Source organism: Vanessa atalanta, chromosome 20, assembly GCF_905147765.1.
Source record: "Vanessa atalanta chromosome 20, ilVanAtal1.2, whole genome shotgun sequence".
In the NCBI taxonomy this organism is placed as follows: domain Eukaryota; kingdom Metazoa; phylum Arthropoda; class Insecta; order Lepidoptera; family Nymphalidae; genus Vanessa; species Vanessa atalanta.
Window position 1 is genome coordinate 5,267,217 of NC_061890.1, and position 23,352 is coordinate 5,290,568.

At 30.1% G+C, this 23,352-nt stretch overlaps 1 protein-coding gene across 1 annotated transcript in view; it reads right to left on the reverse strand.

Moving 5' to 3' along the window:
• LOC125071959 (tetratricopeptide repeat protein 28) overlaps positions 1-23,352 on the reverse strand; it is a 71,479-nt gene that overhangs the window by 43,693 nt on the left and 4,434 nt on the right. The window contains exons 2-4 of the mRNA XM_047682409.1: positions 18,744-18,796; positions 1,429-1,598; positions 977-1,080 (exon numbers count right to left, since the gene is read on the reverse strand). Coding sequence (XP_047538365.1) covers positions 977-1,080; positions 1,429-1,598; positions 18,744-18,767 — 298 coding nt within the window. The 5' untranslated portion in view covers positions 18,768-18,796. The remainder of the gene's footprint in view (positions 1-976; positions 1,081-1,428; positions 1,599-18,743; positions 18,797-23,352) is intronic.

The window sequence follows — 23,352 nt, forward strand, 5'->3', positions numbered from 1 at the left end:
TATATATAAATCCTACCCGTAAAGAACAAGAATTTGTCTTCAATCTAAAGTCGAATATATATTCTAATTGTACTCGCGAGAAGCCGGGAAGCTAGTAATTCAAGAGAAAATGTTAGATTAGACTGCAACAAGGTATCAACTGGAAAACATATACTATTTAATTTCACAATTTACATAATTAAAATAAATGTTATGTAAAATGTAATACGGTAAATAGACGCACAATAGCGAATACAAAGAAAAAAAATTCAGAAAGTTGCACGCAATACACATTATGTGATATTATTATGTTTTCACGATATCGCGGCACCGGCGCAGGCGCAGGCGCAGGCGCAGCGTAACGACTCCACATAACAATACGCAATTTCGTTCAACAAGTATTATTAATTTAATTGGCGTATATATCAGTACTTTGATTTCTTTTTAAGGTGAAGATAATTAGCATATTTTTATATTTTCGAATCGATGGCTGTTGTTATCTCTATGGCGTTCAGAAAGTATCAAATTTTTTTTAAACCAAATGGTTTAAGATTTAAATAAATGTCACTTATTTATATTTATTTTTTAGTTATTGGATTTTTATTTTTATACTAGCTATGCCCGCGACTTCATGCGCGTTTGAATTTAACAAAAAAGCGTGACTTTACTATTATTTTAAATATAATTCTAAAATAAAAGTTATTCCTTATTGTTACTCCTAGCCTAAGTTACTCCTTATTACATCAGCTATCTGCCAGTGAAAGTCCCGTCAAAATCGGTCCAGCCGTTCCAGAGATTAGCCAGAACAAACAGACAGACAGACAGACAGACAAAAATTGTAAAAAATGTTATTTAGGTATATGTACTGTGTATACATACATAAGCATTTAGTAAAACGCGGTTATTTTAATATTACAAACAGCACTCCAATTTTATTATATGTATAGATGTAGAAGTAATATGACTATATAAATCCTAATGTAATTTTCAATCTTACCCTGTCTGTAATAGGCTTTCGGCCAATTTGGGCAAAGTTCGCGAGCTCTTGTAGCATCTTGGAGTGCGGCTGCGAACTGTCCTTGTTTAAGCCTCGCTGCTGATCTATATAAAATAAAACGTAAATATATTATAAAAAAAAAATATTGGAAAAATATTATAAGCGAATGTATATAGATATTAGATTTAATGTTATAATGAATATGATATCTTAAACACAAAAAAATATTAGATAAATTGAGTGCCCGAAAAACCAGTCTTTAAATAGAGATTTCTAACTCTCTATTCTAAAAAATATGTTAGCGTTAGATATCTTGTTAAGTAAAAGTAAATGAGACAAGACTAGACATGATATAAAATAACATTGTGTGCTTCAAAATGTATAAAAATATTTATATAAATATTAATTTTAACTTGAATATTATGCAAATGGAGAAAGTGAACGTTATTCACCTGTTGCTATATAGTATATGGTTAGCAGGATCTAAGGTCAAGGCATCTGTGTACAAGGCAACGGCCGTGGAGAAGTCACCAGCTTGACAGGCCGCGTTTGAAGCCCTCACTTTCTCCACGAACAGCGCTCTGGACGCGGCCCCGAGAGACGCTGAGCCGCTTGGCTCTACCTGCAAACAAAACTACACTTAATTACCAATTCTTAGAGTCTATATTAAATAAAATATTCATTGTTTTAAGGATTGTGTTCATTTTTGTTCTTGTTTAAAATCATGATCGTAAATATTCAACTGAAACAACTGCATTTCGTCTTATTTTGAAATGTAAATTTTGTTTTAAATAAAAATATGTACCCATGTGTAGAGATTTATATATTAATTTATATAATATTTTCTGAATGTCAAATATATTGAAATTGTACTATACATATACAGTACAAATTATATACAAATATAACTACTAATATAGCTTTACTTATACTTTACTATGTAGTAGTATGTAACTATGTAGTAGTAAAGTATAAAAGTTCTGTCAGAACAAAGCTCCCCGCAGAACATGATCGCGAAATGTCAGAAAGTGAAACATGTAAGTTTATACGCATCAATATCGCGTATCGCCATAACTTAAGTTTCCGCCGAAAAAATAATGTTTATTTTAAGCGCACACGCAACACGCGTATATGATCCCGCAAATGTGTATGGTCATATTTATGTCATATTTTCTAATGAGAGAAACATTTCTCCTGGTCGATGGAGTGAAGAGCACACCCTTAAAATAAATTTGCAAAATCATTTCGCAACGAATACAATTACGTTTAAAATTTCAAGTCACTATTTTTTTTTGTTAACCGTACATTGTGAGTCAGTCATTTGGTAGTTTTTTTTATTAAATAAACGATGTCAAATTGAATAATGGAAAAATAAAAACGTATTATGTTTCTGCACAATATATCTTAAAGATTTTAATTGATGATCGCTAAATCTTCTATTTACTTACAAGATAATTTATACAAAACATATTATGACCACAAATCAAAACGATATCACTATAGGGTGCCTAAATTGGAATCTTTAAACGATTCTTTAAATGTCCAATAAATTAATCGGTTAAAATCGATGGGTTTTATAAATATATCTCCATTAATTGGTCCAGACTTTAATAGTCTGGTTGATTTATTGTTATCAAGCGAGTTCTTGCGGAACGCCGAGTGACGAGAAAAGTAACGTAATTTTATTATTTAATGCTCAAAGAAAAGGTTGTTTATATCTTGGCAATAAAAGGCAGAAGTAATTGACTAATTTCAGTTCCGCTGATGGTTTATATGTTATTCTAATTTTGTTGCAAACGTTTTTGTAACAAAATTTAAATTGAATATACCTCTTTTAACAAAGGAGGAAACTATAAATATACATCAAAACATGAAGAGCGTTTTGGAGAAGGTTTTAGTACAAGATATGGTATAAAGCAGAACAACACCTGAAATATACAAATAATATAAAATCATGATTTTTATCGTTAATTAATTGTATGATTTTAAAATTTTTTTGTCAAACTTATTGTTGAACTTTGAATTAATTTATCAAATCTTGTATGAACAAGAACGTACTGTACGTTAAATTACAATTATTTAAGTTACCATTTAAACTTTTTAAATTTTTTAGTAATTATTATAGTAGGTCGGATATCAAATGTATCTATTTAATCAGGTTGTACTTAATGTACAAAATAAAGGTTCATACTTCTTGCAAAATAAGCTCGGATTTTGATCGTACTACTTAATAAAAAAATATGTATGTTTTGCTATCAACAAAATTCTTTCAAAACGGTTACCTGTATTCATGAATCTTACATATACATTTTATTATATGTAAATCCTATTCACGATACGGCAGCGCCGCGCCGCCTTCGTATCTTACCTTATACTTTAAAAGTATATCTCATATCTTATAATCTTTACCGAGAAAGCGGCATAAAGTATAAAACCTTCATAAATATTTACAAATCAAAATGATGTGTGTCACCACAACAAAGCATAAGGACTCCACGACGACGTGGTCAATAATAAGTAGCTAATAAAAACACATTGTCAACGCGCTACTGAATTCCAAAGTCCCAAAAAACCGGTTAAGCTTGAATAGGCCGAGACTGAGGGTTCCTTATCTTGATTTTTTTAACATAGATCTTAGTATTAATTATGTTATCGTATTACCTGTTGTGACTGCCTTTATTTGACGTTTTTATTTAGCAATAAATTAAAGAGTATTGATGTGCAGCTAATTTCATAGTTTTACGATGGCTTTGGCGATCGTAAATTGGGACTTATTAAAATCAATATAAATAGTAAAACAAGTCGATTCCTATCGAAAAATTACAGATTATATTTCGCGGTAGGTAATATACGCATTTAAGATCTTTTAAATATAAAATTACTTTTAATAGATGTTGCATTATATACCTTCGCTTTAAATATTTCATGAATGAAATCATAAATTGAAATGCATTACTTATAAAAATAACTCATATTTTTATTCTTTTAATCTTAGCGGTTTTTCGTTATGGAACCCCAAAGGAATATTCTAAATTTGAAACGAGCAGCGCGGCGTGAGGCGCGTCCACCACCTGCGCTATCTAGCTGAGCGCATCGGAAGCGAGAATATTTTTTTCTCACGGACCGCATTCCCGGCTCCACTATAAACTTTAGAGCGCGTATCTTACCTCAACGCACGTAATACACCGTTGCGTCACACTTGCTCCGGTATAATGGAGGTTCAGACACGCACGTAATGTATGACGAATTATACGATACGTCGATTGTTGGTTTTTTATCTCGTGTCGATCCACGTACGCCCTTTTACCTTTGGCCTCAACTCATTGTTTCTTAGAGATTTTTAAATGACTTTTAGACGTGACCTATTTATTTAATATAAGAACCCTTTAAAGAAGATATTTGTATGCCATAAGCATTACAATTGTTTATTGAATGTCAAAAATGTAATCGGTTTGATGGTAAATATTTCTGATTTTAAATCTCAAATTTAATAATTATAGGTTTAATAGAATAATGAATACTGTCTGACTAATTGAGTTTCTTGTCGAATTCTCTCGACAAATCTACATAAATTCCAAACCAACTTAATTTAATGTAATACTGTAACAAGATTCAAATTTTTATTAGAGACTACTTGAATAAAAAGCAATGTCACTTTGAAATATAAATTGAAAATATAAAGGTTAACTGATATATTCTTATTATAGTAACTGATATATTCCTGAACGCTATGCCTAATTAGACCATTTTGTTCACACATGAATCTGGTTTTATATTTTATGCTATTACTTGCATTGAACTTCTGACAACCAGAACTATCATGTATTCACTAACAGGTTTCTAGATTATGTCTAATAAAACCGGCCACGTGCGATTGGGAATCGAGCTAAGAATTATTTTAAGTATTGTACTAATTTAATTATAGTGACAAATATTGTATATTTTAATAATGTACTTATAGTATAGTATAATATATATAATAGTAAAATTTATTAAAGATAAATACATAAAAATTGATTTAAATTATACATTTTACGTAATAAAAGTAAACAGGCAAGGGGAATAATTGTTACCAAAATCTGTAATTCAGTGTGCATAACAGCTTTTCCTATATTTGAATTATAATTATAATATTTGAATTATATATGTACATAAAAATAACCTTATTCGTAGAATGTTTATGGTCTGTCGTAATAAAAAGTAAAACTAATGACAATATGACCAAAAAACGTGGCCGCGTAGAATGGTGGTAAGAATTCTAGTAGCACTTCCCCATTTTAACGCAATTTCAATCCTCTAGGCGAAAAATTAACTAGTCTATCTGAAACTAGTAGAAGCCACTATCACTAATAGAGGCGATGAGACGAGATGAGGCTTAAATAAATAAAGTCCTTACAAGATTAAAAAAGTACTAAAAAACTAAAAAAACGATCACTAATTTGTAATGTCTATCAAAACTCGACAAGACACTAAGGGTTTACTTTTTTACACCAACCAAATATAAAACATCTTAACATGTCAATCATACACAATTAAACTAAAATGACTTGACTATCAATATTTTTTTAAAACGAACTTTATTTAGTGTCAAATGTTAGTGTTCGCAGGATTTTATAAACTTATTGAGAACACCTTGCCCTTAATTTTTTGAAAACCTTAATACGTCACAAATCTCCAATAAAAAAACGGTCGACATTCGACACTTCTTTGACGCACTTTGACAATCATGTTCCCGTTTTTTTAACACGAAAAACGTAGCCAAATACCGTGTCTCTACTACTAGACCTAAGCTATTTTTTGTTATTTAATTATAATTAAATATTAACTTTTAACATTAAGTTCGTATAAGGTACTTTTTATAAAATAAAAGCCTTACATGTATTTCATTTGGTGCTGTACACATTCGAATAAATTTATCGCCTTGTAATTTCTGATGTAAGCCAATATCGTTCTTTCAGGACTCGCCGGGTTCATTACCAGCACGTTTATCACAACTCGGACAGTACAAAGCCGTGTAATGACTTTGAATTGTTTCGGCCATCTTGAAAAATGAGCGACGTAATCGACCCTTATTCGCTTTATTAAAATTTCGTTTAAAGAGGCGCCTGATGACTGAGACCGACGTTTTGTGTAATTATTTTTGCTTCAAACCACCTTTCGTTCATTTCAAGATACTTCTCATGCCCGCCCAGCGCTTATTAAATAATAAATTTGGAATCCTATGTATCGCCGTTGTTGTTAATTGGACTCAGTGCGGAAAGGTTTATCTTAAATCTATAATTGTTGTTTAAGTGTTGTTTCGCTACACGCTTTTTGTTTTATATTTACGGTTAAATTCGTATGTCTGGTGAAACTTTAAAGGGTAAACTTAAACAGTTAAACTGAAAAAACTAATTTTTTATTACTGTTAAACTTTTAACAGTAATTAAAAATAATATCAAGTATGACTAAACGGTTAAAATTATTTACTATCTCTTTTTTTTAATTGACGCGATATAACGTCAAATTAAAATGCCCAGGGAAGATAGATAACAGAAATATTTTAATTATATTATATTTTTAGGAATTCTGATTAAGAGGAATATAAATTGACTGCAAGTGCATACCCCTTTAGTATGTGAAGACAGAAACAGGTTATACCTATCATAAAAGAGCAGGAGGAAATACAAAACCTCTTTTGGGCACCGAACTCAGGTATGGCTTAAAAAAAAAAAAGTAAAAACTTGAATCGTCGGTCACCCTTTGTCTATTTTTTTCCTGTCTATTTTCTCATTGTGTGCCACAATATAATGACGATTTTTACCTGACGAGTGTAAAACAATTAACGTGTTCAGGTTCCGAGACAAATCACACAATAATTGAAGACGGAATTCTATAATCTTTAATAGTTTACATAAATGTTATAGACAAGTTTTTTTATGGGAAACTCGAATATGCAATAAGATACGGTGTAAACGATTTTTATATCATGAAACCATATTTTATAACTATAATAAAAATATACAATCCATATTTACTTAAAACTGACATAACTAAGGTAAGGTAAACTAATAACACCTAGATTCCGACTTCGCAAGGTAAGTTTTTCTTCACTGAAATATTCTTTAATTAAAATGGTGGAAAAGAGTAATTACTGAGTTTCTTGTCCATTCTTCTTGAACCGGTGTTAGCTTCACATTTAATTCAACATTGTACCATGACGTTTCAAAAGTGCGTTCATGAGTCTACTTGAATAAAGAATATTGAGATTTTAGATTTATATGATATATTCTCCATGAAAATGAGCAAGTAATAATTACTTTATTATGTTAAGTATATTTATTACGATAAAATTTAAATTTGGGTGCAAAAATATCTGCAGGCTTTTTTTATGGACTTCAATAATTCGTCCAAGGAAGGAAGTATTGACTTAGCACAGACGGAAACTGTGACAAGTTTATCTTTAACTTCATAAAATGTTTGCTGTTAATTGTATCAAAATTTAATCCGTTTTAAAATTTGCTGCTAAAAAGTCGTTTTAATTGTGTTGTTTAACATTTGTTATATTGAATTTTTAGCATTAGCATTAGCAGCCCGTAAATGTCCCACAGCTGGGATAAAGGCCTCCTCTCCTTTGAGGAGAAGGTTTGGAGCATATTCCACCACGCTGCTCCAATGCGGGTTGGCGGAATACACATGTGGCAGAATTTCGTTTGAAATTAGACACATGCAGATGTTTTCCTTCACCGCCGAGCACGAGATGAATTATAAACACAAATTAAGCACATGAAATTTCAGTGGTGCCTGCCTGGGTTTGAACCCGAAATCATCGGTTAAAATGCGCGCTAGAACCACTGGGCCATCTCGACTAAAAAAAAAACACAATAGAAATATTTATGAAAAGCATGTTGCCTGTATAATTAAGTATATAAGTAATGTATAACATATGGTAATTCGTACTTTATGTTAACGATATGTATACATTAACCAGTGTCTTTTCTCATTAACAATTTATTACGTTTCTTCGATTTTAAATTGCTAAGTTGGGCACGATTCTGTAAATTCCTGACATACCAGCACAATTAAACCTTCGTGAGCGACCCTTTAACCCTTCGACCTAGAACTGCGCCTTTAGATTTTGACCTGCGATATTCTTGCACCTTATTTACAAAATAATTTCAATAAATATAACACATTCAGTACGAAAATAAGATAATATTACACAATAAAGTACGTATCAATGGGGAATTATAAGGACTAAGACCAACCTTACGATAACCTCTATTGTATTCTATTTAAGGTATCAGAATATTACCATATAGTTAAAATACACAGCGAATACACGCTGGATTTAATACTTTTACGCATTGACGAGGAATCTTGAAGTAAATTACTTTTATATAATAGTTTTTGTTCCGGCACGCGTTGGATGGAATGCGCTCGTGACGTTCGGTTTCGCGCGCAATCATGCGCCATGTTGTTTTTGCTGTCAAAATGATAGCTCAGAGGCGTATTGCCCTCACGCTACCGTATTCATGAATAGCTATTCTGTTATTAATATTTTCACTTTCATTTATGTGAATAAAGAATTATAAATATGTAGTTGCATGTATTTTTAAAAAATAAGATAATAATATAATATATAATATAAAATAGATATGTTATAAGAATTTTATTAAATAGAAAATAACCGTTACACAGCAGTGTCTTGAATGGCTGCGTTCCAAAGATTAGTAGCGAGTATAATTATAAAAAAAGGGATATAGCATATTATATCCCTTGGTTGGCAGCATATTTACGGTATAAGGAATTGTTAATATTTCATTCATTGGTAATATCTACGGACGGACGTGGTCACTTATATCTCGAATTTGGTTTATCATTTTGAATTTAAACTTTTTTTTGCTTTATTAAGAAACCTATTTTTTATATTTTATTAAAAAAATTCAATTCCATTCAATATGTACTTATTCCAAAATATAACATTGAAAAAATTTAAATAACGAATTCTTCTGTCAGATTACGACACGACTGGTCTTTCGGACTAATTTCGAACTTAATTACTGCAATCGTATGAAATTTGTTTCTTCCATTTAATTATATTCAGGCTATTATTACGTCGGACATTATCGCGGATTAAGTGTTCTTTTATTTTTAAAAGTCTTTGAAAACCAGCCAGTGTAGGCGTGGCAGACAACATGTATTTTATAGCTGGTCAGTATATCGACTATAACATTAAACTTTCTTAATACTGACAATATATATCAGATTTTTGTCGATAACTGTATATAGTAAATATATTAATATGTATTTTTGATTTAAATTGTTTTCACCAAATAATAGCAGTTAATAATATTTTATTGAAATATTGTGTGGTTTATATTTCTGTGAATATTTCATTTAAGACTTATAATGTTTGTTTTGGAAATTTTAACCAAAAAGGACAGGAAGGAAGACAAATGTTTTAAGAAAAAAAATAATGTGATGTACTCTCACTACAAATCTCCATGTAGTACCTACTTGCATTTCGAAAACGGGACTGAAAGAATGTAAATTTCGTTATTATATATTATTTTTTTTACGCAAACGACGTCGACACGACACTATATATACGGTAAATAAAATTTATCATAAATAATACGATGTATAAACGTATTTCCATGGTTTATTTTTTAAGTGGTCGTCAATAATACCCATTACTCGTGCGAAAAAGCAAACAAAATTTTAAACATCGAAAATTACATTATTCCGCTCGGTTTCTGAACAGGGCGGTCGTAATCGACTAACGCATTTTATAATAACAATCAAGATAGATTATCCGTGATATTAAACAGAGTCGAACTTATATTATGATCGAGCACGGCAGGTTGTGATTATCTAGACTTAAGTATAATAAAACAGGATTTTTTAAAATGAAATGGTTTGATCACTCGCAAAAAGGATTTTATATTTAATATACTTAATGTCATTAAACAAATGTCGCAATAAATATCGATTGTCATTCATTATATGTTTTATGTTTGTTATAGTTTTACAATGTACTTTGATAAATGTGATTTAATTATATAAATATTTAAAGGTAAATTTATAATAATCGGATATATTCTTTTTTTACTATAAACAATTCTTGAAGTTAAACGTGTATCCGAACGCGTTTAATAAAAACTAAAATATATTTCGGTGTGTTCCGATTCCATCCCTGTGTTTTAAAAGGCAAGGAAGATTGCTTTAATTAGTTATTATACGCACAAGAATGTTGCACGGCTGTGCAGCAGTACATAGCAATCCTGAAATTAGATGAGCACCAAATTAACTGTGTAACCATAACTTGTCTGCGATAATTCACCGGCGAAAATAGACTTTACGATGAAAGCGAAGCATAAACTATATTCCGTTTTCTTGTTTCTTATCTATTAAAGAGTCGTGATAGTTTAGTGGATAACACGTATGTTTTATACGAAGGTTTATTTAGCTTTAACTTTAAGTTAAACATGCGAATTTATTTATTAACATGATTGACATATTTAAAAAATAAACCGTAAAATAATAATACACATATATAATATTTAGGAGATTCTTTTATCCATACAACTGGCTAGAACAAATAAAAAAATAAAATAAAAAAGCGCGCGAAACCGAAATGGTGCGACTTGTAATTTATTAAAAGTGATATTTGTGTTTTATTTGGTTTTGTAAGCTCAACTGAGTAAGTAGTTTATTTCAATATGTATGATTTGGTGATTTATTAATGTTAAGATAAATAAGAAGTTTAAACTATTTTTGGTTTTTTAGTAAATTGTTTAAAGTAATTTATATTCTTGTCATTTTTATATGATTGTTATTTTTTTGTAGCTATTGGTTGGTGCTGTTTTTATTCTGATTTAGTGTTAATACTCTAGTGGTATTCTAAAATTAATAGTAAGTTTAATTTGCCTATATTATTAAAATATATAGAAATTAATATTATTATAGGATTTTATGATTATATATATAAGTATATATTTAAATACAGTGTCCGTTCAGACTTTGTTAATGTGAGAAATATTAACCATTCTTTACATCGCCAATGCGCCAACCTTGGCAATTAAGATGTTATGTCAGTGTGTCTGTAATTACACTGGCTCACTCACCCTTCTAACCGCAACACACAATACTAAGTATTGCTGCTCGTTGGTAGAATATAGCATGGGCTGGTACCTACCCACACGAGCACAAAGCCGTACCACCGAGTAATATTTCTATTTATCCTAAATGTAATCGAAAACTTGTGTTCCGGATTATAATCGAACCTACCATTTTCAAATAACATTGAGTTATTTAGGTTAAAAGCATATATTCTAATAATAAATAGAATTACTATAAAACCTGTTTATGTACAGTTATAAAAACATACGTAATTATGACATTCTCGGTAAATATCCTGCTTTATCTTACTAGTAGAAGCCGTTATAAGTAAATGTACCAATTTATAGTAGAGGGCTACTCTTAAGTGTATTATGAAGATTATTTCTTAAAACGTACCCAATTATTATAATAAAATCGAATTGCTGATTATCTTATTCAAAAGCGAAGATATTACCGAAGTAACTTAAAATGAAGCATAAAGTCATTTGCGATAAAGGAAATAATGTTTACTTGTAACTATAAATTAGGATCAACCAGAAACTTTATAACGCTTAATGCGCTAATCGTAAAAAATATCCTACATCGCTTGGTGTTAAAGCAAAACAGATGAAAAGTTTTTTTTAGAAGAAAATAGGAATATATCAACATAAAACATTTTTAAATTATATACTAAATGTACTGGTAAAGGTCCGTTGCGTTTAAAAATAAAATATTTTACAAGATAACCCTTTTAATTAATACATTAATATTGTTATGGAATTGAACAGATAAGGTTATATTTAAGCGCACCTTATCACTAATGCATTAATTTGTCAATTTGTTTCCTAAAGTTTTAACACCATGATTGGGGTACTTATTTAATTTCGGAAAAGTTTATTAAATAATTGACATGAAGTGAGATTTTGAAATATATAATAATAATATTATTAAGCTAAACTATATATGCTCCTAAGATCTTACACGGAATAAGGAGGAACATTCAAATGACACCATCGTTTTGGATTTTTATTTAAGTGTTGTAAGATATCTATCTATACGTAAAGCAAAAATTTCGTACCTATTTATACTGATATTACACGGATATATTTGGTAGTGACAGTTTATATGGATAAGGAATTCAGAAAGCTAATACATATTTTAATAAGAAATACATTAAATTAATAAAATAACACATCCTATCATGCGTTTCACACGCACACATTTTATATAAAACTACGTCACGACAATATACGTCATCTCAAAGTTTATTTTTCATTTGAGGGTTTTCTTTATTGATATAATGACAAAGTAACATCCAGCTGAGCCTCATTTTTCCAATCATTCGAATCTTATACTTTAAGCAATGAATGACCGTCAAATTTTAACCAATAAGCGATCACTAGCATTTAAAAAAAAAAAAAACATTTTTTATGCATTCAATTTTATAACTCAAAATTAAACGCACGAAGTAAAAAACAAAATTAACATATTATTAATTATAAATAAGCAATATTCAATACGAAAAACAATTTAATGTAAGTTAGTCACGAATGCAAGTGCACTTTGTAATTAATAAATAATTAATTTACCGAAGATTATTTGAAGGAAGCTCAGCACCCTTGAAGTTAGTTGGGATGCAGTTCATTACCACTCATAACAAGCACTTACGCTGCTCGTAATTTAAATGATAATTATTAATTAAAATTATTCGTATCCCATTTAAATGTAAATACTCCATCTTAAATATGCCTTACTTGTAAAGGTTGTTTGGCGAGTGTTTAATTAAACATCGATTCCTCTCCTTCTATTATTAGTGATTTCACCTTCGAAAGAAGAAGACAGTATTGTTTAACTTGTCTTCCCCTTAATAACATTTATAAGTAAAGGTATTTAATTTTTTTTTTAATTTACTTAAGACTTTATTAAGAATCAAATATTTCTTTGTTGCAATGCATAGTACTGAATAAAAAAACCGACAAATTGTATAGAAACAGTATTGCTGACAACTGAAGTTAGAGGGGGCACTACTAAAAGATATTTATAAGTTTTTAGAAGCATGTCTCGTCATCTTAAGAAATACGACCTATTGTAAGTGACGTAACAATTGCTACTTAAACTTCGTTGTTCTAATAGCATGGATGCTAATCTTGACATCAGTTTAAAATAGAGAAATAGAAACTGAAGTATTCGGCATCATTCGCTTATTATTATTACGCAATTTATTAAAGGCATTTCATTTTTTCTTTTCATCTTCCTAGAGTCAATTAGTTCATATTTTTCTAGTCTATCAGTGGCATAAAGAGCATTAACGGTATTTTTTTTTATTGCGGACTGTATACTAAGTAAAGAAAGCTGAAATTTGAAACATATTTATATTATAAAGTAAGCTCCCACTAATAAGGATTTTTGGCAATTTCAACTTTAAGGAGGAGATATGGGGGAAGCTGAATTTTACCCTTACGCTAGTATATTATAAAGCACTGTGATCTCTTTCTGATAATATCTATTAAATTATCAATACAAGGACAACTTCGGAGATAGTGTGCGTTAAAAATTAACTGTAAAATTCTTTTTTTTTACAATAATATGACATTCGTCCGCAATACTTATCATGATAATCGATTCTCATTCAGGTTTTCTTTAATTGGAGCTCGTTTCAAACTTCCTATGACGTATAATTCCGTATTCTATCGTAAACTAGAAACTAAAACAACATTAATATAAATTCAAATTATTTGCACTTCCATTACATTGATAACGAGATGTCTCGGCTTTCATATAACAGTAAAATTATTGAACAGATTTTAATTAAACATTGCATATATATATAGAACTAGATTCGAACCAAGGTTACCAATTCAAACTCGGCACTTGCGAATTTTCATGTAGGTGTTCAATTTGTGTTTATAGTCATTTTTTGTCGGTGGTTAAGGTACACACTGAGAGGAAAATTGCAGTGACAGGTGAAAATCTGTCGCACGTGTATCCGTCCAACATTGAAGCCTTGCTGAATAAGCTGCTGCTCAAGAAAGAACGTCTAGCCCAACAGCGGGACGTTTTTTTTTTTATGTCAAAAGGTGGCAAACGAGCAGGAGGCTCACCTGATGGAAAGTGACTACCACCGCCCATGGACATCTGCAACACCGGGGGGCTTGCAGGTGCTTTGCCGGCCTTTCAGGAAAGAGTACGAGTTTCAGTAAGAGTAGTTCTTTTCTTGAAGGTTCCCAAGTCGTATCGGTTCGGAAAAACCGCCGGCGAAAGCTGGTTCCACAGAGTGGTTGTGCGAGGCAGAAAATGTCTTAAAAATCGCGCTGTTGTGGATTTTCGGACATCTAGGTCGTATGTATATAATTTTTTTTTTTTTAAATAAGGGTACCCAACAGTTGTAGATTGCAAATTATTATTTATAAATTACATTTTAAGAACATGCTAAAATAAAAAAAATAAAAAAATTATAACAAATAAAACATTATAAAGTAGCAATGTATGTTTTATGATTTGGAGGCGTTTTTAAATAAGCATTACGATGTTCCTTGTTAAGGTCAATTCAATATTTCGCGTAACATTGTTATGTGAGATGTCTTAGTATGTATGGGCTATCACATGCAACCAGATGTGAATACATAAGCCAAGACAACACAGTGCGTCATCGGAGAAGTGCAAAAAAACATATATTGACATAGTTTGCGTGATCTTAAATATAATATTATTTCATTACTATTTAAAATTTTCTTAAAAAATATTACTTTATAAATAATTTGTTTACTATTAAATAAAAATATAATAGTTTTTTTTATTTTGAAATTCTTTATTTTGTTTTTAACTGTTAAAAGGTATTTACGTATTTTCCCCACATGAAGTGGGGTCATATGTGGGACTCAGTGACTCAGTAGAGGCATCCCCACTAAAAAATAGCGATGTCTTTCCGGGGGGAATCACGAGATAGTGGGAAGTAGTAATGTTAAACGCAGGCAAATCCGCGCAGGGAAGCTAGTATTAACGAAACTTAATATAAACTTATAAATCGATCAAAAATAACACGTAAATTGTAATATATGATAATGTTACGCTTGTCAAATCGTTATTGGATTGCCATCGATTTTCCTGCGTAGGCGAAATTTCACGCCTCATGAATAATATTACTGATTACAATAAAACTTCAGACGATGTCCTCCGATTATATTGATGTTCACAATAACAGCATTAACGTTTTGGCGATTAATTATGCCCGAGAATAATTTAGGTATGCAAGAGTTAGTGTGATTCTGTAAGAATTCACTTCGTATCTCACTCGTGAAATTTCGACAGCTGAATTACGGTGTTACGTCATATTAACATGCATCCTAAAAAAAAATTATTGACAATTTCACGTATCTCATTCTGACATTTCACGCTCGTGTTTTACGGTGTGTTTCGAGTTTTTTCTTACAGAATACTTCTTCAATATCTTTTCCAATAAAAATATTTGGAAATAAGGGGACAAATAAATATCTTCAAAACGTTTAAGTCGCTGTATATTTCCTCAAATTATATTAATTATTATTAATTGGGTATAGTCGTATTTTTTATTAAATTTGGTAAATGTGATGATAAGTTGCCCATAGATATTTGCGTCGTAAGATATTTTAACCTTACATCGCCAATGCGCCACTAATCTTGGTAACTAAGATGTTATATCCCTAGTGCATGTAACACGGGCTCACGCACCTATTAATCCGGAATACAACAATTCTAAGTATTGGTATTAGGCGATAAAATATTTGACGAGTGAATTGTACTTAGCCGGACCGGCTTGCACAAAGGCCTACCACCAAGTTAATACTGAAATATGTACATATATTTAAATATATCTTCTATGTTTCCTATGTTATTTTGGCAATAATTTTGACGTCATGGGATCGCGATGTTTTTCTGAACATGAATATATCTGTATATTAAATTTAAAAATAAATTTAGATAAGAATTCCTTTTAACATAAACCTCTTCTAACATTATACGTATTGTATAGTTTTTCATAGAACATATTCAGGATTTTTTTCTCAGTTAATGGAACAAATATGGTAACAGTACGGACTAAAATCAAAATTAATATCCATAAATATAAACCGGCTTTAACAACTTATGTAGACAAATTTACGCATCGGTGTAAATTTAAGACTACTTGTAAAATCGTTAAATGCGTCTAATTAAATTTAACGACCCAGATTTACATTGTAAATATTGTATGTTGTAAAGTAGATTTACGAGTTACAAGTAAACTATGCCGACTTTGTTCGAGTTTATTTTATAAATTATAGTTGAGCATAATAGCATAGTAGATAGAACGTGTGAATTTCAACCAAAGATAGCAAGTTCTTCAGAATGTTTTGAAAATATCAATGATATTTTGTTATACTATCCTACCAATACTCAGAAATTCTTGGTTCGAATTTTTAACGGAAATAAGCTTGACACTATGACAGTAATACTCTGGGTAAAATTAAACCGACGAAAATAAAGACTTTAAAAAATGTCTACATTCAACATCCTTACATACGAATTTATTTTTAAAAGTTATATTCTTAAAATCCTAATTAATAATATAAATGTTTATTTTTTTTGTTTGTTAAGCTTTCATATCTTAACTACTAAAGCGATCATCATAAAACTTTGCATACGCTTTCTTAGGGGTACAGAAAAGGGAATACGTTAGCTAATCCATAATCATTCACACGGTAACGATATATATGTGTATATATATATATATATATATATATATATATTCGTAATATTATAAATACCATTAAAATGTTTGAGGAAGCATCTTTGATCATCAACTTGTGATGTGGATGTTATGGATATGTAATTTGGTATCTGAATATGGTTACAGATATATGAATAATATTTTATCGGATACAGATTTTACGGATATGAAATTATTACGGAATATCCGATTGTTTCGGATGGTTTTAATAACGGATTTTAGGTTATTTACAAATTGTAAGCTGTGACTATAATCTCAGAATAAAAACAAATAGCTTTAAAATAAAATTACTCTATGTAATAAGAAAATTATAATAAACAAAAAGAAACGTCATAGTTTACGGTTACGGATAGATTTATATTTCGGATATCCGGTAGTTTCGGTTACGGTAATAGAGCTTCATAACATCCTTAGTGTATATATGTAGATTAAAAATAAACAATATTTTCAGTTAAGTAAGACCTAGGTATCTTTTCAAGCAATTTCTCAGCATAAAGTTGACAATAAAACGTATGTAAGATTAAAACTTTATTCAATTATAACAATAAATAAAGGCTAACATTTGTTACTTACTACGCCTACACCATTCCTCACATCTGCACCTCGGTCACATTTGAATTTGAAATTATATGAATTTGTATTAGACCTCAAGTGTAACTTGCCACGTCATTATGTAACAACAGTACACGATAATAGACCTTATGTCGAACGGCATAAGTATCAAAATATTTCGTTATAAATCATATAAAAGGTTGCATTTTGAGACGGTTCCTTAGACGATGTGATTAAAACCAGGCGTGGGTTAGACCTTTATGAATATATGGCATAAATATTATTTCTTCCCTTGTAAGGTTAGATAAAATATGACATACATGCTTAGAATAATCGTTTTAGAACATATTTTAGGTCTATTATTATACTATGGCTATACCTACAAATTAAAAAAAAAGCTTTATTCCCAATGTCAATATCTATGGGCATAGTGACCACGGGCCATCAGGTAGGAAATTTGCCCGTCCGCCCACAAATAACATAAAAAAAAATGCGTAAAATGTCAACGATACTTTTATCGGAACATTGGGAGTCAAATTAAAGTGGAATTAACTATTTCAGTGGGATAGTGTTGTATTATAAATAAACACATATATTAAGCAAGATATGTTTTTAGTGCCCAAAATACCTGAGCTATTATCAAATATCATGAAAGACGTAAATCTACGCTTTGTTTATCTTTATTCCTCATTCGATTGGAATTGGCTACAGGCGCATTTATTACATGAAAATGCCAGCAAGTAGGTAGACAATAGTTTTCTATCTTCATGCTATAATTGACCTATTAAAGGTCTTTTATAAGCGCAGGTTTAAATTCTAAATGTCAGGTAGGCCTAAAATGCCAGCTTAAGCTCTGTATCAATGAATAATAAAATATCTATATCTTTATTTACGTTTTTAATTAATATATCTGTGTATTGTTAACAGACACATACTATAAGTATTATATTAATATTAATTATAATAGAAAAACTAATTTTGTCTATACTTAGAATCAGAACTATAATGGAGAATTTTCAAAAATATATTAATAAAAACATTGAACGTTGTCAAATTATTTAAATTTTCCTTATAATATACGCAATCTAATTTGGCTGTATTGAAGTTGCCTGCGTAGATATTTTTTGGAACTAAAGTATACTAACGCTAGAGATGTGAATTCGCATGAGCGGTTATTTACGTAAATAATCGATTATCATTATTATCGATTTATTAGCCGACATCATTTTTTTTTTTTTTTTTTACTTTTAGTTTAGTGGATGACTTTTATGTATAAAACGATTTTTTGTTTAAAGCTGAGATTATGGTTGGTATGTGTGTGTCTATTCATTACTAATATAAAAAAATAATTATAATTATTAACAAAAATTTAATATAAAAAAGACTTACCTCCGAGAAATCGCGCTGCGACATTTTCTACGCCTCTACATTCTTACGTGTTCCTGTAAAAGGAAATTACATTTTAGGTTATTATAGTATTTGTTATAATTTGTACAGACTAATTAAATGTATTTATTTAATCAATGGTACCCAGTGGTACGAACCGCTTGACAATTACATCAATACACTGTATTAAGTACTGTGTTTTGGTTTGTTTTAATGCTAAGTGAGCCAGTATAATTACACAAGGGACATAACATTTTTGACAGTGGTTTGCGGAGCATTGTCGCTATTTTAAGTGGTTTATTTTTCTTACAGTGCAAGTTAAATGCTTATTATTATTGTAAATTATAAGAATATTAAAGATCGTTTAGTTAGATTCTGGTCAATATGTATGAATGTAAATTTGATTAGCAAATGTTATTCGGTCGTGCCACACCTGAAGCCAGTAAGTAAGTGGTTTGACCCCGAACATGTTCAGGAAAATCAAAACATTACGCGTAAACTTTACAACCTATGTTATGTTGCGAAAACTAGACACTGCAATCCTGAGCTTAACCACAAGTTGCTTAATAGAAATAAGTGTGCGTTTTATGATGCGGTTTTAAAATGACCTGTGTTATTTAAATTTAATAATGAACAAGGTTAAAAATGTGTGTGTGATTAAAAAATATTGTTTACTGATCCTATATTTACGTACGTTACTAAATATAGATAAATATTCGCTGTTTCATATTCTCCAAAGACGTAATCTTTCGAAATGCGGCAGAGATTATATGTAGTTGTATTTGTAGTAGTACAAACCAAATGATTAGATTTGGTATAAAATATCTCCAAAGACAATGTTTGAATGTATGACAAGGCTAAAACAAAGCACGTTAAAATTACACGGGTAAAAAGGACTATAATAAATAGCTAAAGCATAATAGACTAGCGACCCGCCCCGGATTCACACGGACTCGGTTAATTATTAAAGAAAAGGTTTTTATATAATATTATTTATACCTAATATTAGTAATATATAATCGTTTTAATAGGTAACGAAATCATTCAATAAGAATAAAATAAAATATAAATAGACACACAAGTCTGACGACGATAAGTTTAGAATTAATTTTCGCAAAAAAGTAATATTTTGGAAAAGTAAACAATATAAGCGGTAAGGACTGAAACGTCAGTTGACATTATACGGGTATCCTTCTCGTAAGGTCCTAACATCATTTATTGTGAGACAGAATATATGCTAACAATTTTAATGCTTCGCTTGTATGTTTCATATTCAGAGTAAAGGTTGAAGATACAAAGATAAAGGAAATTAACAAGAAACTTAATTGTATCATTTTTTTAAATGATTACCTCGATCTATTTGGAAATTCGTAAATTTAAAAAGTTTATTTTTAATGTGTTATATAGTGATGTTAGTAGACGGCTAAACGGACATGACGTGACGTGACTTATTATGAATTTTGAACAAAACCATAAAAACAATTATCAATTACTGCAATCGGAGTCATTTAAGGTTTAACGATAAGTGTTATCGAATTACATTTATAATTATTACCGAGCATGACTTGTTTGTGCAATTTTGTGAAAAGTTTCGCTTGGTCAGTCAACACAGTATCTATATTAAAATAATCCCAATTCCAAGGAGATAAAGTACATATTTCTTTAAAAATAATCATATCTCGAGGTTGGTGGTTGTGGTTGGTTATAATCTGATGGTAGGCAGCATCCGCTAGCGGTCATCAAACTTGGTGATGGGAAATTGCGTCTTATAAAAGTATGGTAGCATAATTGTACATAAAAAAATGTATCAGTATTTAATAAACTAACCAATGTTAATCAATTTGCACACGGAACTGGTATATTCATTTTACGATTTTTTTTATTTCCACTTAATGTAATTTTATTTTAGCGATAAGAGCCGGCTAATTTTAATTATGTTCAAGTATCACGCCTTTATTAATAAATTATTTAAAATATTAATATAGTTATCATACATTATTGATATACTTTTATAGGTTACTAGTAGTAGAAACTGTTCTTAAAACATTTTCGGTCGTTGTCAATTTGCTTTTAAAAGTAATAAATAAAAAAATTAAAAAAATGAATTGAATTACTTTAAGTATATATTATATTTCAAATATACTTTTGTTTTTAATTAAGCATTGTAAAATTTCAAAAATAAAAAATCACCCATATTCTTTCGAGTACAACAAAAAACATCTCGTTACGTACATTAAATAAGCTATTTTTTCCAAACGTTGAACATGACATTAACATTGGACAAGATATTTCTTATAATACAGACAATAAAATACCGTACAAATCGTGAACGGTTGGAATGTTGGTAAGAATGCTAGTAGCATTTCCCCGTATAATCGCAATAACGATTCTCTGAGCGAAAAATGAGCATATCTGTCATCAGTGTACGCAATACGACATGGATTATTACATATTTTTTCATTACTTCGATATTCGACAACACTTTTCAATGATTATTATCTACTTACGACTAAATTATAACTAATCAGTGTTTGAAAATGACGGATCACATAGTCTTACGTAACTAATTATCAGATATAGCTATGTATACGGGTATCCGGTTTATTTTAAACGTTTCGATTCTTATCAAGTGTATTAATAAATTGTGGCACTAACAAGAAGTTCACTTCTAACTTAATGGTCATAACATGTCATTGCGATTAAAATTTATGTATGCAGTGGTTCTGATTGTCGCCAGTTATCTGGTTGAATTGATGAGACTGACTTTGCTTGAGGCCTTTACATAAACGACGATACTCTATAGACTATAATATTAATTAAAAAACGACGAATATTCTTAACCTGTTCATTTCTCTGAAGTTTATTTACTCTTTACCCATGGCGTTGCAAAAGCAAACTTCCTAGAGGAGCTTCCGATTGTCAAATAATGTATTAATGAAATATTATAATGTTAAATTTTGTTTAATATTCACAATGTTTAATTTTACAATTCGACTCTTTTTTTTTAACAATTTTATTTAATAACGTAACCGACTAACTTTTTAATATATATAACATTTTATGTTAGCAAATAATACAAATCGTCACCTCAATGAACTTCAGTATGTTATAAAAATTCAATAAAATACATTTTTAACATTCATTAAAATCAATTCTGCCTTAACGGAGTCAAAAAGGTCAGAAAAATAAATAATATTTTCCGAAGAAAGCATTATTTCCATTCAATATGAGAGGGCCGAATCTTCGCATAAATCATTCTCACCTGACTCCAACGGTTCTTGCCGTGGAACTCGATTACGTTTATTTCTCTTCACACTCAGAACAGAGATGTGATCAAAAGTACATAATGCGTCACATTTATTACATTTGTTTTGATTTTTTATTTATTTATTTCATAATCTTAGACAGTTCAGTGAGACATGGTTGTCTCCTTCCATGGGTATTCAATGGATAGTGGGGGGTCGATAAGCGGCAGTTAGATTATGCAATCCAGTTTTTTTTTCTTTATTATCAATCTACTATCCGGGTAGTGGTTTGATACTATAGAAAAAAAAGTGGACGGTAGTAGTAACGAAAATGCGACCGTAGACTGGCTACTATAATAAATAATAATTAAATCACACACGAGAAAGAAAAAGGTAATAAAATCAGTATATATTCGGGTAAGGTCCATTGCAATTTTTATACGTACGCAAAATAAATAATGATAAAACGCACTCTCATGTATTAACATTGTACAAATAATCATAAAATTTCGTCAATAAAGTACATTTGCTAGAAAATTCAAGAGATTTAATATCTAATGTAAGATTTATTTACGATCTAAAAAAATATATTAAAATTTATTATTATAATGTATTTAGTTCTCAATAATAATATACATAAATGCAAGAGTTAGGGTGGAATTTGGCTCAGACAGATTATGGGGTGGGATTGCACATATGGTACTTTTTATCCTTAACACGTTCACCTTCCTCCGGAAATTTGTTGTACATAAAATACGTAAAATAATCAACACTAACGCATACGTTGTATGGCCATATTTCGATACCACTACTGATACGTTTTTTATCTTAGTTTCCACCAATTGCATATATTTGTACTATGCAATGTTAATTCGTTATGTGGATGTTCATATGCAATGTTAATTCGTTATGTTAAAATTATTAATGCCACTCGTACTACTATAAACTAGAGGGTGTTTAAATTAATACTTATGTATAATCATAGAATTATATTTTTCGTCAACAACTATTTATTTATGTATATAAGCTCAACGACTAATTTTGTTAGTATATATAACTATTTTACACGAGTATCTGTTTTGTACCTCATTTTATCAAGCATTTAATTTAGCATGAAGACATGATTTGTCAATTTATTATTTGCAAAATTAAAGAATTGTGTAACATTTATCTATCATGTTTTCGTATTAAACAAATCAACTAAATTATTGTCGTAGTGACTAATTGCATAATATTTAGTAGTTCAAGACAGCCGTAGCCAGCGACTGGCCAGGTGGGCGGCTGTCAGGGGCGCACTCTACAGATCCATAGCCTATAGACCACAATGAAACACTTGGCACTTAATTAGGATAGGCACCTACAGATTA